At 35.1% G+C, this 14,970-nt stretch overlaps 1 protein-coding gene across 1 annotated transcript; it reads right to left on the bottom strand.

The window, feature by feature from the left end:
* Positions 1 to 848: 848 nt before the first annotated feature.
* On the bottom strand, positions 849 to 13,911 carry LOC117788170 (glutaredoxin domain-containing cysteine-rich protein CG12206). The gene is made up of 4 exons (XM_034626846.1): positions 12,493 to 13,911; positions 1,586 to 1,819; positions 1,461 to 1,526; positions 849 to 1,388 (listed from the first exon to the last, which is right to left on the bottom strand). Exons 1-4 carry the CDS (start codon positions 13,909 to 13,911, stop codon positions 1,215 to 1,217), a joined length of 1,893 nt encoding a protein of 630 aa, XP_034482737.1. The 3' UTR covers positions 849 to 1,214.
* Between the last annotated feature and the right edge of the window lie 1,059 nt (positions 13,912 to 14,970).

Raw genomic sequence — 14,970 nt, 5'->3', positions numbered from 1 at the left:
TTATTTGCTAGTATCTAACTTTCAATTTGCATGCAGCCTGAAAGTATGCACTAAATTTTACGACAGTCATTCTTTTCTTTAAAAGCTTTCATCATTATTACCCAAACGCTCAACTTATTTTAAAGTCAGCTTAAAAGCAAGCAATGTATTATATTTAACATAATTGTAACCTTTTGATTTTTAACATCAGTATTTAATGAATAAGCAATATTTATTTGTTCAGCCTGAAAGTAGGCAATGCAAACATATTTCTGAAAGTTTATTTTTCTGCTTGCCTAATTGAAACAGTACTAATTAACCGAACAGCTCCCTAAAAAAGTCAATGAATTTTATTACATACTTTTTTAATAAGCAAACGTGCAACTTTTTTACGCTTCGCCTGAAAGTATGCAGTCAATATTATTGAGACCAGTATTTAGCTCTCATTTGGCGCTCAACTAGAAAGTACCACCCGCAAGACCTCCTGAACCGGGTCTTGACATAAAGATCTCCGACCAAAATATAGAAGATCTCCCCAGTATCACCCCGTAAACCTCCCCCTTATAAGTTATCTTTAATTCATTGTTATATTCTATCATAAATAATTTTGTTTTTATTTCTAGTTTAATTTCAGATTAGTTTAAGTTGCCTTGTAAGGTAGCAGGACATTCAAACTTTGTAAAAATTGCATTACATTTTTAATAAAAAAAATATCTCCAAAAATGTAAGCAAACCAAAAATTTTAAAATTTCATTACTGCTCCGCCGCAGAGTATGCAACAAAGTTTTCAGCTCCGTTGAAAAATGAAACTTGTCCTGCAAAAAGTATCTTTATCATAATTGATAATGAAGAATAAAACAAAATGTGTGTATGAGTAAGTATGTAAATATATATTTCTTGTGCAGTTCTTCCGCTCACTTTCCCAGGGCCATTGCTGTCAGATGCTGTGCTCAAGTTTCAAATATGCGAAACTTTTGCAGCATAACTGATTCAAATATCACAACTGTTAATAACAAACGACTACATTTGCGCTTCGTAGCATAAGCAGATACATACAAAAAAAATATATGGTATATCTCAAAAAAAAAAAAAATATTAATCTGGATAGATATCGTAAGATTAGAAGATACGAAACAAAAATGGTACGCGAGTGAATAAATTAAATTTAGACAGCTTCGGTTCGGTTTGATTTGCCAGTTGCAGGTTGCAGGTTAAAAGTTGTCCCTTGTGGAATCCTAGCAATTGGGACACTTGACCAGACCCACCTCGTCGCAGTTCATGCATTTGAGAGCCACAAATTCGGTGGTAAAATGATTTCGATGCACAGACTTCTTGGATCCGTTGCACGAGGGGCACGGCAACAATCGATAGCCGCCGCACATTTGACAGGTGTACGCCGTGGCAATGGACTGCGAAGAGAGAGAGATACAATTATAGGGTAAGGATATATATACACAATACATAATCAATTTCAGACTCACCTTGTATGGTCTCAGCAGTTGACGCAGTTCACCGCTTTCATTTAGACGCTCCACAGTGTCGGCATCCTGTGTATTTCAGTTATAGATTTGTCTACATATACTTGTGTTATCTGTGAGATACTTACACCAATGTGCTGGCCTTCCACAAATAATTGTGGCACACGTATCGTTTCGTGTTGCATGCGATCTCGCATCTCCTGTTGATACTCGAGACTCATGAAGACATCACGCTCCTCAAACTTGATGAGCAGTGTTCGCAGTATTTGCTTGACATTCGCGCATTTACCGTAAGTATCTCGTATAATGCCCATGCTCGTCGTATATAACACAACTTTGCCGACATCCTTCTCCTTGTAATTCTAAAATAATAGACAATAAAAATAAAAGACAAGTTACAACAATTATTACAACACACAATCTTAATCTCTCTCTCTCTCTCTCTCTTTTAGTTGCGACCTTGAGCAAACACAAAGATACAAATACAGATACATAGATACATACATTTACAGCTACATAGATACACATAATTGTCTGCTAATTGCGACAAGCGAAATATTTGTAAAGAAACCAAGTCAAGTTAAGATTGCTTTTGTGTGGTTCACTTTATAAAAGCGATTAACAAAGCACTGAGAATTGAACAAGCAACACTGTGCACAGTGGGGCAAAACACGAACAAACACAAAGAACAAAGGCCTCTTTTTGTCATGGCTAAATAATAATAAAGTATTTTATATTAATTTGTTTAAGCTATGTGAAATTTTAAAAATGACGCAAACTTTGGCTTAAAATTCTTATTAATCTAATTTTTGTGATTTGGGTTTTCAATTTTCCATTTGATTTGAATAAAAAATTTGTTTTCCCAATTTTTTACAATTTTCTTTGATATTTTTAATCGATAAAATTGTTAAATAAATAAAATTGCGCATTTTGCAAAAAATCTAGCTGAATATAATAATTTTTTTATAATTTTATTATTTATGATTTAAAAAAAAAAAAATTCTTCGAATATCAGTCTAGACTCTAAATTTCAAATGTGCCTCAATTTAAATATATAAACAGCTCGACAAATGATCTTACTTTAAATAAATAAGCCTTTCTTTTTCAGCACTCTTTCTCTCTATCTTTCTCTATATTTATCTTGCTGCCCCGCCTTTCTTTGCGCTTCTCATTCATAATTGTTCCACTGTTTTGAAGCATCGCTTCGAGGCTCGACAATTTGCAGCATTCCGCTGATTATTTAATTGCCAATATCAACAAGTGCAAAAGAATTGATCGTAGTCAACCCCAATGCGAAGCGGATACACTATAGATACCCTGTAGCTAATAAATAATAGGGTAGAATTGAATGAGCTCCGTAAAACTAGGCACGTAGATTTCAAATTGAAACAGATGCAACTTGACTTATCTAAGGATTAATATATTTAATGTTAAGATTCTAAGAAAAAAACATTAATATTAAGCAAATTATCGATAAGTGTAAAAGAATACTTAAAAGATGACTACAGGGTATCAACCAGTTTCAAGATTGACGATATTAATTCCAAAAAATGATCGACAAGAGTGAGAGAAAAAGATGGCAATAGAGAGGAGAAGTGGTAAAAAGAGAAGAAAAGAGAACAGGCCAAGGCGAATGCCTGAATGTTGTTAAATAAGTAATAACAGCAATCAAATCAAATCGAATCGCAACGTCGAATGAAAAACCAATTGAAAATTACGCATAACTAATTTGTGTAAATGGGCATTAAAATTATCTAACGATATTTACGAGGCGTCTCGAATTTCAAAATTTTCACGGCGCAAGCAAAGTGAAAACTCGAAGGCAATGCAATGCAATCAAGCATTTCCCCCTCGGCCATTTTCCAATTGCCAATTGCCATTTTCATTTCCAGTTGCAACTTGTTTTTCGCGCCGCATTAATTAGCTGCCACAAAGCATTACCGTTAGCTGGCCAAGTTGGCGGTCCAATTAACCGGACCGCCTATCGATCGATAGACGATAGATATCGTTGAACTCCCGCTACAGCCATCAATAGAGAGAGAGAGAGAGAGAGAGAGAGGAAGATTAAGAGCGAGAGGAGAGCAAGTTTGCTGTCAATTTTATGAGTTATACAAGTGATAAATGACAACATAAATTGTTATAGATGTGACAGAGTCTATATAAAAACTGTATTACATATGCAAACTGTTCGATTACATGCTATATAATATGTTGATATCTTTGATAGCGGGTCTTTCAGCTTTACACCTTACTGATATCTCACGTCATCAGTGGGCAGCAACACAAATTTGTTTAACAATTTAATTAACTCGATTAAGTTAAGCCTCTACCATGCATCTTAATAAAACTGTTGCTAGTGATGAGCATAAGCTCAACACGATTAATTTTATCGAATTGAAACTATTTCTGTAGCTATGCGATAAATATGTTTAAAAGTCTCTCCGCTTTCTCAGTCTCTTAAAAGACTTCTAGAGAGCAGAGCAAAAGATAGAAGACGATCAATGTCTACGACATTTGCCTCCTAAATAATATTTTCTCGATAGTGATTTCTAATTCATCGTCTGTAGCTGACAAATAAGAATGAAAGAAATAAGAATTATTTAGAACTATCGACACTTCGATATGTATGGAACTTTAGAGTAAGTACTAATTCTAATCTGTTGTTTATTTATGCCAAAGACAGCTCTCTGTTTTATGTAATCTTCGAACCATAAACAAAACGTTTACAACTAAACAGCTATCGATGTTTCGATATATGTCAAATTCCTTATTGATTCTCACCTATAAAAATTGTAAAAAATTATTATACTAACTTATTTTGCGTTCTCTAATTCACAAAATTTTCAAATGGAAATATATCGAATTTAATAAATATCGATTTTTACACTTTTCTTTTTTTTTAATCAACTCCAGAATAAAATCTTGTCGATATATCGATCGCTTACCTATTAACTCTATTCTTTTCAATTGTTTTAGTGATATGAAATATATTAAACTTCATGTTGTAACGCATGTCACATCTCTAGCTTCACGTTCATCTCTAATTTTGGGCATATTTTTGCATTTGGTCGGACAGCTCATTGACTTGCATAATCCGCGACAGCGAGGCATTAACTAGTTATTTACAAGTAATATGCCATATTTAAAATAAGAAATGAAAAACATAAACAATACAAAAACTGGTACAGTAATAATTGCCATTAAGCGTCATTTGTAATGTGATAGACGATGTTTGCAATGCACTGCGATGTGAAGTGCGATGTGATGTGAAGTGATTTTATGTGATGTGTCTCTTTAACAAACAAAGTTCAAAGCCATGTTAAGTGATAAAAGATGCTTGCGGCAAAAATGTTTTTTCAAATTTAAACTCGTTTTGTGGCTTGCCAACCCCCTCCTCCTCCTCGCCCTGTCACCCCCTGGACGACTTCTCTGCACATTTGAACTGTGATCCAATGGCGGCCTTCCCAGCATTCACAATTAACACGTGCGCTTGCAGAACCCGTCGACAGGCCAAAGTCAGAGTCAGTTTTAAAGTAAAAGAGAGAGAGAGATATACAAGTAAGTAGGCTTTTGTCGAGAGGACCCGACTGACAGATACCCTGCGCCCAGACACAAAAAATCATATTTAGGGCACAGATAGCGAAAACAACCGAAAATCTCTTTGGGAAAAGAACAATACTCAAAAATATTTATTATTCCTGGAGTTTTATTTTTGGCTTACAATAAAAAAATCAAGTTAATCTTCTTATTATACGAAATATCCAAAAGTGATAAATGCCCCAGAGACAAATCTCTAGAGATTTTTAAGCAAATCAGCCGTTAAATCTCAGAGATTTCTTATTTCGAACATAAGTCACAAAAGTAGACTGCCACAAATTTATTTCCAATTTCAGCAATATGATTAATTTTAAGTATATTTCATATAATTTACAAATTCAATCAAAAATTTCTTTAAAGCATTTCTATTTAATTTCAAAAATTTGATAATTTAGCTTGATTCATTTTACATTTTTCAACAATATTTTTGGACACTTGAGAGCATTGATTGCTTGGTTTAAGAAACATCAAGATTTGAGATACCAACTTGTTGTATTCTCGGCACAGGGTAAACAAAACGCGGCAACAGGTAGAGCTTGTGAGTAACAACAACAACAATAGCAACAGCAACAAAAACAAAAGAGAAAGCAGGTCACTTGCGATCGACAAGAGCCGATTGGAGGATTGGCAATCGAAGCCAAGACGAGAAACAGCGACAGCATCATCGACATGGTCAGAAGAGAAGAGAAGAGACCCCATAAAACATTCGATTATGTGAGCAAAAAGCAGTTGACTTTAGCAGCAACAAGTTGCACATTCAACTGCAACAACAGCAGCAACAGCAGCAACAACAACTACTAGTATTTACAACATGTTGTTGCGTATCGTTTTGGTTCCATAAAGTTCAATTAATACGTCACACGTTGCCTGAACACGCTTACATAATGCTTGAGATCTCAGTCATCGATGCCGACAATCGATTGGGCGCATGGGAATGCCACTAATCAGAAGGGAAAGCCCTGAACATGCCACAGCAACAGCAATAACAACAACAACAACTATCACAACAGTGTCTCAACCTAAATACCCTACGAATACGAATACCTATGATATCATTTCTCTCATTTTATATGTTGTTTTCCATTTGATTAATGGCCATCGACTATTCTTCTATCGATAATATGATAGTTGTAAACCTGATATTGATATTTTGACAATTTATGGAGATAAAGAGAAAATGAGACAAACAAAGATGGAACATTAGCATTAAATTTCAGTATAGTTCCTGTAGTTCCACTGTAAGAGCAAAAAGCCATTATTCATTGAATGTGACATTCTGAATGAATGTGAACATGACTGAAAAAACAACAAGAAATATTTTAAGCAAATTTTTTTTGAAATTATACAAGAAACGATAAGAGCAAAATTAATAGACAGTTGAAAGAGCATTTATACTAATACAACGATAAGTATCTGACAGATTGATTGCATTTGTTATCGCTTCAATTAAAGAATGAATAGTTAATTAGTCAAATTCCTAATGTAGTACAAAAGAATGCAGGAACTTCGAGAAGTTAACTTAATATGTTGTCTACAAGTGTTACCACATAAGCACTGTTATCGATAAATGGTAATACACCTTATCGTTGTTCGATTCATGCCAATTTGATTAAAATAAACTTTCTACGAAGCTTACAAATCTAAAACCAATAAATTTTACAGCTAAACAATTAATATTGTGAGTTATCGATAGTTAGCAGTGCAATATAATGCTGATGAATCGATGTATCTTAAAGTTATCACACGTAGCACACATATCTATTACCAACACTTATATCACAGTTGCTTACATTAGCTATCGATAGTTAAAAATGCTTTCAACCAATTAAAAAAAAATATTGAAAAGTGCTTCATTAGTTTACAATCGGAACTTAATAGCTGATATACCCTGCAAATGGTAGCGCATTGTAGGGCGTTGCCGAATCAACAACTTTGAGCCACGTCTTGTTGACGGGTTCTCATGGCACCACTCGATGCGGCCAAGAGGCTGAAATTTCAGTTCATTCAGTTTGAATTTCAGTTGGCGAGTTTCAGGTGCGATGGTTGATGGTTCATTGGGTTTCTTGGCACACACACACACACACACATACAGTCATGCATGTGTGTGAGGTGAAACATTTCACTTTCGTTTCGTTGGGCAAAAGCGAGCTTCAATTTGGCAATAATTGGATATTTTAATAAGCCCATTTGCTGCTTTCTTTTGGCCCTGAATGCAAATCGAAATTAAAATGCAGCAAACGACGCGCCCAACAACTTGACTTGTTGTTGTTTAATTGTTTGCCAACAATTTGTATGTGTATGGCGCATCTGAAACAATGCGAGGCGCCTCCATCTGTTGCAGCAAAAAAAAAAAAAAAGAAAAAAGGCAAAAATGAAAGAGAAAAAAATCTTTCAAAGCCATAAATCTGTGCCTGGTCACGTAAATCTCATTTTCATTTTCACTTTCATCGAATTCAAACTATGTTTCGAGTTTGGTGCTGTTACCGCCTCCCCCTTTCCCCTCCCCCTCCCCCATTGTCCCTCTCCACTTTAAATATTGTGCATTGTCTTGCATATCTTTAACAATTTTTTTGGTATTTTATTTTTTCTGGCATTTTATTTTTATTTCTTCTCAAATGCCAAATTGTTTCTTAACGAGATCATTTGCATTTTGCTTTATGTCTTCTTTGCTCTTTCTTCACATCACTTTAGCGACAGTATTAATATCACAGTTTTTTCTAATTTTTTTTTTATTATCTTTCTTTTTTATGTTTAATTGTTGAAATTAAGATGATGACTTCACTTTACAAACTGTCACTGTGATTAGCCTCAAAATGAGATCAGCAGATAGAGAGGAAAATATAAATAAAGCACAGAGTGAGTGAAATAGATAGAGAGAGAAAGAGGAAGAGATATAGTAAAGGCATTGCATTGCTTTCTTAATATTTAGTTCAAATTGTTAGATTTAAGCTTCTTGGTTCACCAATAATTCAGTTTTCAAGTCTTGAGAAAGTTGCGTTTAGTTTTTGAAATTGACTTTCGGGTATTATCTACTTATCTTCAGAGTTTTCCTCATGTTCATGTTAAGTTTAACATGGAGTTTTGCTTCATGTTAGTTCACAAGATCTGATTTATATTTATGTTAGCTACAATTTAAAAAATAAAAAAAAAATTCTACTCTAAGCCAATTTTAAAATAATTTAAATATTTCAAATTCATCTATAGCTTTTTAAAATCACTAGTTATTTTAGAAATTATTCAAACTTGATTCTAGTTGATTTGCAAATACTTTCAAATGATTGTGAATAGTTTTCGATAGTTAAAGACGACAAGGAAATAAAGAATTATTTTAAGAACTGATCTCAGTTTCCGGCTTGGTTCTTTGGAGACAAGAAATAAATAATAATTTATGCTTTTTACCCTGCGGAGAGTTAAGAGGATGGGATGATATCAAATGATGATTTGGACAATTTAAATCTATCAATGAAATATTTATGGCACCTGCATAGAAAGAAACAACAACAAAAAGAACAACACGCGAATTGGCGTTGTTAACCTTGAAAGGCAAATCAATATTATAATTATATTGAAATCATTTGCAGATTGACAGAGACTACAACACAGAGGCTGGCGAAACAATCGATTGCATAATTTCTGTGCTGAATTTTTGTTATTTAATTTATTTTGTATTTTGTATTTCTGTTTTTTTTTTTTTGTAATTTTCAAAAAGTCAAAAGCCAAATGCCAAACACAACTCAAATTATAATAATAAAGAGCGACTAATGCGTTAATTATGCGCATCTACAACAAATCTATCTAATCATATTTGCTGAGCAGAGACTTGACTCAATTTTGTTGTAGTTTTTTTTTTTTTTTTTAGCTGATCGACAAGTATTTAGCCAAAACGAGTCGAGCTCCCATTAAAATATAATTTAGTTAATTTCTGTTTTTATTTAGCCTGCTTTTTTGGCATTTTTCGAGCCGCTTTATGCCATTTAGCCAAATTTGTTGAGTGACGAAATCGCTGAAACGGTAGAAAAAAACTATGTAGGAAAATGAAAGTTCACATAATGACTAGGCGCCACGCCCACACAGACAACTAACAGTTATTTTTTTTAATGTCCAATAATATGTGTAACAGCGTTTTCAATGCCATTAAATAAAGTCATTGGTTTTGGCCTTAACTGCTTAACATCATTTGATGGCATATTAGTTATTGTCAATTTTTATACCCAATGAAAATTGTGTAAAATGGGGTATGATAATTTTTGCAAAATGTACTCAAGCTTAAACCAAAAGGCAGCTTAACTACAAAGTTTATAATAGAATTGGTTAAATATAATATATTCGGGTCAATTTATGCCTGACCATTTGTCTGTCAATTTCAGTTAAATTGTACCACTGTGTAATTGATTTCGCATAAGGCCGCACAAAAATAAGAAATAAAGGTGGTAACAGCATTGGTAAAAAATAAAGAAACAAGCGAATCATCGTTACACATACAACAAATAATACGAGTACAAATAAAACAATACTCGTATAAAGATACATTTGTATCCAAGTATCCACGTATCTTTCGATGAGTCGACAGTTTATTTATGCTGTGACCGATGCGTGTTTAATGCAATTTCAATAACGCTGCAATTGGAGCTGCTTATTGTTGTTATTGCTTTCGGCCATGTGTTGCTCAATCGCCTTTACAAAATGGGTCAATCAGTCTGTCGGTCAGACAATCAGTCAATAATAATGCTAAAGCGTACACGTGCCAGGGCCAAACAGCTTTTGACCCATTAAGAACTTTCAAAATATGTTTTTGGCCAAAAGAAAGCCGAATAGAAATCAAAAGTTACAGTGCTTACAAGCCACAACAACTGCTGCAATTAGTCAGGGCCTGCTTGCCATTTAAGCCCACATTGATGGGGTCGTATCTATACCGTTTTATCTACAAGTCGAACCATCTATGTATTATCCATGTTGACTGCCAACTTCCGACTCAAACACACACACACACACACAACCAAACCGAAACAACCAACAACTTTCTTAACTCAGCGATCGCCAAATTTGCACACCTATCTATACTATATTACACATACCCTCTCACTCCCCCAACCCCCCTCATTTCACACCTTTTTTTGCCTCCCCCTTTGATAGCGTTTTCACCTTGTTCTTTCAACATTTTGTGCCACTGTACATATGGAAATTCTGTTTGCCTTTTTAGACACGGCTTTCTTTCTGCCTTTTTTTTTTGGCGGCAAATCGCGTATTCAACTTATTAAGCCACTTAACGGTTAATTTAAATAAGCAAGAAGAAGACGTGCAAGAAGAAGAGGAAACAGCGTAGCTGCAACAACTTTAATACAATTTGTAAATAGACAGCAAGGTGTTAATTTGATTTTGGAACATATCTCAATAAAAAAGCGCAACAAATTAATATACCCAGCATCCTACAGCTACAAGAGTATTATAATTTTATGGATATGTTCAGTGATAAATATGATTCGTTTTTAAAATCAAGTGCAATTGTCCTAAATAATATATATTTTTAGATTCGAAATTCTTCAAGTTAGAAACTTGTTTCTTTTTTAGAACTTAACCCTTTTTTTTAGACAAAATTATTAATAAATTAAGCTATTTTATCAGTGTATGTAATATTTAACTTTAAAATTTTCATTATATTTTTAATTTGTGCAATTAATTAAAATTTATAATTCAATTTTAATTTAATTACTAATTATTAAATGGATGTTATTTACTTTTATTAGCTTCGAAGTTGACGTCTTGTCTTTTCTTTTTGAAGACGATTAAAAAGTAGGATTGAGTAAAATATCCTGTTTTACACACATTTCTTTTTCTAAAATCCAAATAATATTAATAAACATAGTAATAGTAGTTAATACTTTTGTAGTATTTTTATTATTTTTATTTTCTTCGTTCGTTTGTTGCGAATCTTCGACTTGAGACTATCTTACTGTCGAGCAAACTCGATTGCAGTGTTCTAACTTGCCTATAAGCTGTTTTGGTTTTTAATAAGTTTTAAAAATAACAAAAACAACAACAACTGGCCAGCCTTTTTACTTTCACATAGACGAAGCGTGAGTCAAGCTGAAGACTCTGTAGATTTCCAGACAGGCACGACACACACATACAGTTATGCAATGCATGTGTGTGTGTGTGTGTGTGTGTGTAGAGTCAGCGACCCAAGCAGCCGCCCACGCAACACAAACACACACACACACACACACACACATACACACAATTGGAGAGATTCCCCCAGACAAAAGTTGAAATTACAAACAAAAGCCAAAATATCAAAACTTTCTCAATGAATCGCATGAATAAATTATTTAAACAAAAATGTGACTACAATGTTAATAAAAAAAAAAAAAGCGAGCATGTGAGTGCATTCATTTGATCATTCTACAAATAGATATACACTTATGCAATGTGAATGTACTCCAAAAATGCCAAAACGAAGGAAAACGGTAAAGAATTGATTAACAAAAAAAATGAAATTCTAATAGCTTCATATTTATTTGGGATTATTGGGACTTAGGCTATTTTAAAATAACTTTAGTTATAATGCAACTTCTCAAGATCATAATAAATTATCAAACATGTTTTGAGGAAATTCAGAAAACAAGCTAATCTTCAAACCTAGAATCGGCTACAATTTAACTTTTCTTATTATAACTTAACTTTTCAAATATTCCAAGGAAATAAATTATACACTTATCTATGAAGTTTTTTTTTTTTAATTTCTAAAAATATGTATAGTATTTACTTTAAGTTCTTATATTCGTTCATCGAGCTATAATTTTGAATATATTTGAATTTCGAACATTTTAATATATATTATGTTTTTTTTTTAGATTTGAATTGATTTACAAGAAATTTGTAAAGATAAACTCATTAAATTCTCGAATAAAAAGCTGATAGCTCTATCAATTTCAATCTATGTTTCACAAGACTTTCTTAATATTCACCAGTTTCATTATCGATTCAAACACACTCATTTGTATTTCCCTAATTCACTATAAATACACGTATATGTAGTAAAGTTAAGCTTAAAGATTCATTCATTTCTAACTTTGATTTGCTTAACAAATTATTATACAAAGTATTCTCAAATATTCTTTAATTCCACAAACTCATTATTCATAATTTAAGTTACAGACGGGCAGTTACAATCAAAGAAAAATCCCGAAAATTCCCGAAGATTGGTTTGCTGATTCATACACTGAAAACACTCATAAAAATGGTATTTAAAAGCAAATCTACTTTCACTTCAATCTTCGATTTTCGTTTAAAATCGTATTTTTTTAACTGTCAATCTTTAAAAATGAAAAGGAAATTCTAAACGCAATTTATGATTTTTCTTATAAATTTGTTGCTTTCTTAATGCGCGAATATTTATACGTTGTCGCACACTCATTGTTCACACACTTGGGGCACTCACCTTGGCATTGGGCTGTTGCAGTTGCAAGAAGGTGGCTACTCCATTGCGCACACGATTCTTGACGCCGCGAACGGTGCCCTTCGAGGAGCGTATTGTGGATGCCTGCGAGGCACGCCTCACATCCTTGTAGCCCACAAAGGCATCCTCCTGCTCCTCCTCCTCCCCCTCTGGCTGCAGGAGTTGCTGTTGATTTCCTGATTGCAAGCTGTGCGTCGTATAATCGTACAATTGCCCAAAACTGCGATAATTATCATGCTCATTGACATGGAAATTATAAAATTGATCTGCTTCGAATTGCAGCGGTCTTCCATCAATTTTTGTGGCAGTCATCACATGTTGCAACTCCCGCTGCCCCTCTCCCTCCCCATCGCCCTCGCGGTTGCGTATATCGTGCAACAAGGAACTGGGCAGAAGTGAGCCCAGTTTGTGAGGCGGCGCTGCTTCATTGGAGTGCAGGGAATCGCAGCTGAGGGAGCTGCTGCTCTCGTCGCATTCCTCGCTGTCGTCGGTCAAGCTGTAGGCGCGTTGCACATGTGGCATGCCACTTGGCGCACTCGAGTTGTTAACACGTATGCGTGTTGTCTTCAAATGTAGCTGCAATTGAGGCGTGGCACTGTTGTTGTTGCTGCCGCTCAAGTTGCAACTGTTGCTCTTGCTGCTGCAACTGTTGCTGTCGGGGGACTTGATGCTCTCCAGATCGCTGCCCGTGCCGCTGTCGAGCGTCTCGCAAGGTGAATATTGTCCACTTGACACCAAATAGCACAGTTGATAGGGCTGTTGTTGTTGTTGTTGCTGCTGCTGCTGCTGCACTTGCAATAGTTGCTGCTGCTTTAACTGCAACAACATCTCGCTGTTGCTTTGACTGTCGTTCAATTTGACCACACTTATTTGTTTGCCCAACTTGCGTTGATCTGCAACTGTTGCTGCTGCTGTTGCACCTGCAACTGTTGCTGTTGCTGCTGCTGTGGGCGCACTTTGACCGTTGGCTATTTGTATCTTGACCGTGTGCTGTGCATTGGTCAACGCACTCGTTGCCGTTGTCCAATCGACTAACATCAACTGACTAGCGTTGTCGTTGCCATTGTTGCTCTCAGCAATTTCACCAGCTGGCAACACGTTTCTAACATCAGCAGCAGCAACATTGCAGCTGATTATAGTTGATGCTGCTGCAGCCTCAACCCCGGCCTCTGTCTCTGTTGCTGTTGCTGTTGCTGTCTCTGTTTCAGCTTCGATATCAGCTTGGCCAATGCGCAGCAGCAGCTGTGGATACAATTTAGTTGCTGTTGTTGCGGCTGTGTTGCAACTCGTTTCCAAATCAACTTTAGTTGCATGGTCAACTTGTAGCGTCTGCAAATTGCCAATGTTGCTGCTGCTGTTGTCGCCAAATGCCAACAACATGCTCTGTGACTTGAGCGACATTTCGTCGCTTTCAATGTTGCTGCCGTTGTTGATATTGTTGCTGTTGCTGTTGCTGTTGCTGTTGCCGTTGCCGTTGACTGTTGCTGCCTTTGGCTCCGCTTCAATTATTATTGAAATACCGCGCAGCGGCCTTTGCTCTTGTTGTTGTTGTTGTTGTTGCTGCAAGTGAGCAACTGTGGCTGCCGTTGTCGTTGTTGCTGTTGTCGTTGCCATAGTTCTGGCAGCAGCAACAGCATTTGGTAATTTGATGCGCCGCCAATATCTAATTTCAATTTTTATGCAATTGTCGTTGGCAGCTTGACGTTGCAGGTTGCAGGTTGCAGGTAGTAAGTTGTTGTTGCAAGTTGTTGTTGTGCTATTTCCAGTTGTTAGTTGCCGCTGACCGTTGCAACGTTTTACAGTTAGTTGGCCGCATGCAGATATGCCTGCAACAAAAGAAACAGAATGCGATAAATAAGAGAGGAAGAAAAAGAGTGAGCGAGAGAGAGAGCGATAAAGACAAAAAGAGGAGGCAAGAAAGAGAAGTTGCTGCTGTTTCTACTGGTGTTGTCAGAATTTCATGTTCTAAAATAGCTAATCCAACAAAGAAACAACACTTTTAAAAAAATAAACAAAAAAAAGCTAATATTCATTAAATATGTATTATAGCTTTTTATTATGAAAGAAAATTCAGATTATAATTCTATTATTATAATTAATTTCTGACCGATATACTATATATTTTCAATAGAGATTTCGTTGATTTTTTTTTAATTTTCTGATATAAAATTGAATGTTACATATTTTAAATTTATTTTTAATTTAAACTATTTTTGTCGACTGATTTAAATTTAAAAATGCTGCTATTACAAAAGTTTAGCTATAAAAAAGTTAACATGACAGCACTGCAATTCGATACACCTACAAGAGACTTGGCCAACTGACTGACTAACTGGCCAACTGACTGGATTTTGGCTATATGTTAGCTCACAGCATGAGCTTGACATTTAAGCCAGAAGATGCGAGAAGAAGCAACAAACAGACAAACCGACAGACAGACAGAGAGACTGACTGTACAAT

This window comes from Drosophila innubila, chromosome X (genome assembly GCF_004354385.1).
Source record: "Drosophila innubila isolate TH190305 chromosome X, UK_Dinn_1.0, whole genome shotgun sequence".
NCBI classification, from domain to species: domain Eukaryota; kingdom Metazoa; phylum Arthropoda; class Insecta; order Diptera; family Drosophilidae; genus Drosophila; species Drosophila innubila.
This window is presented reverse-complemented; position numbering and strand designations above follow the sequence as displayed.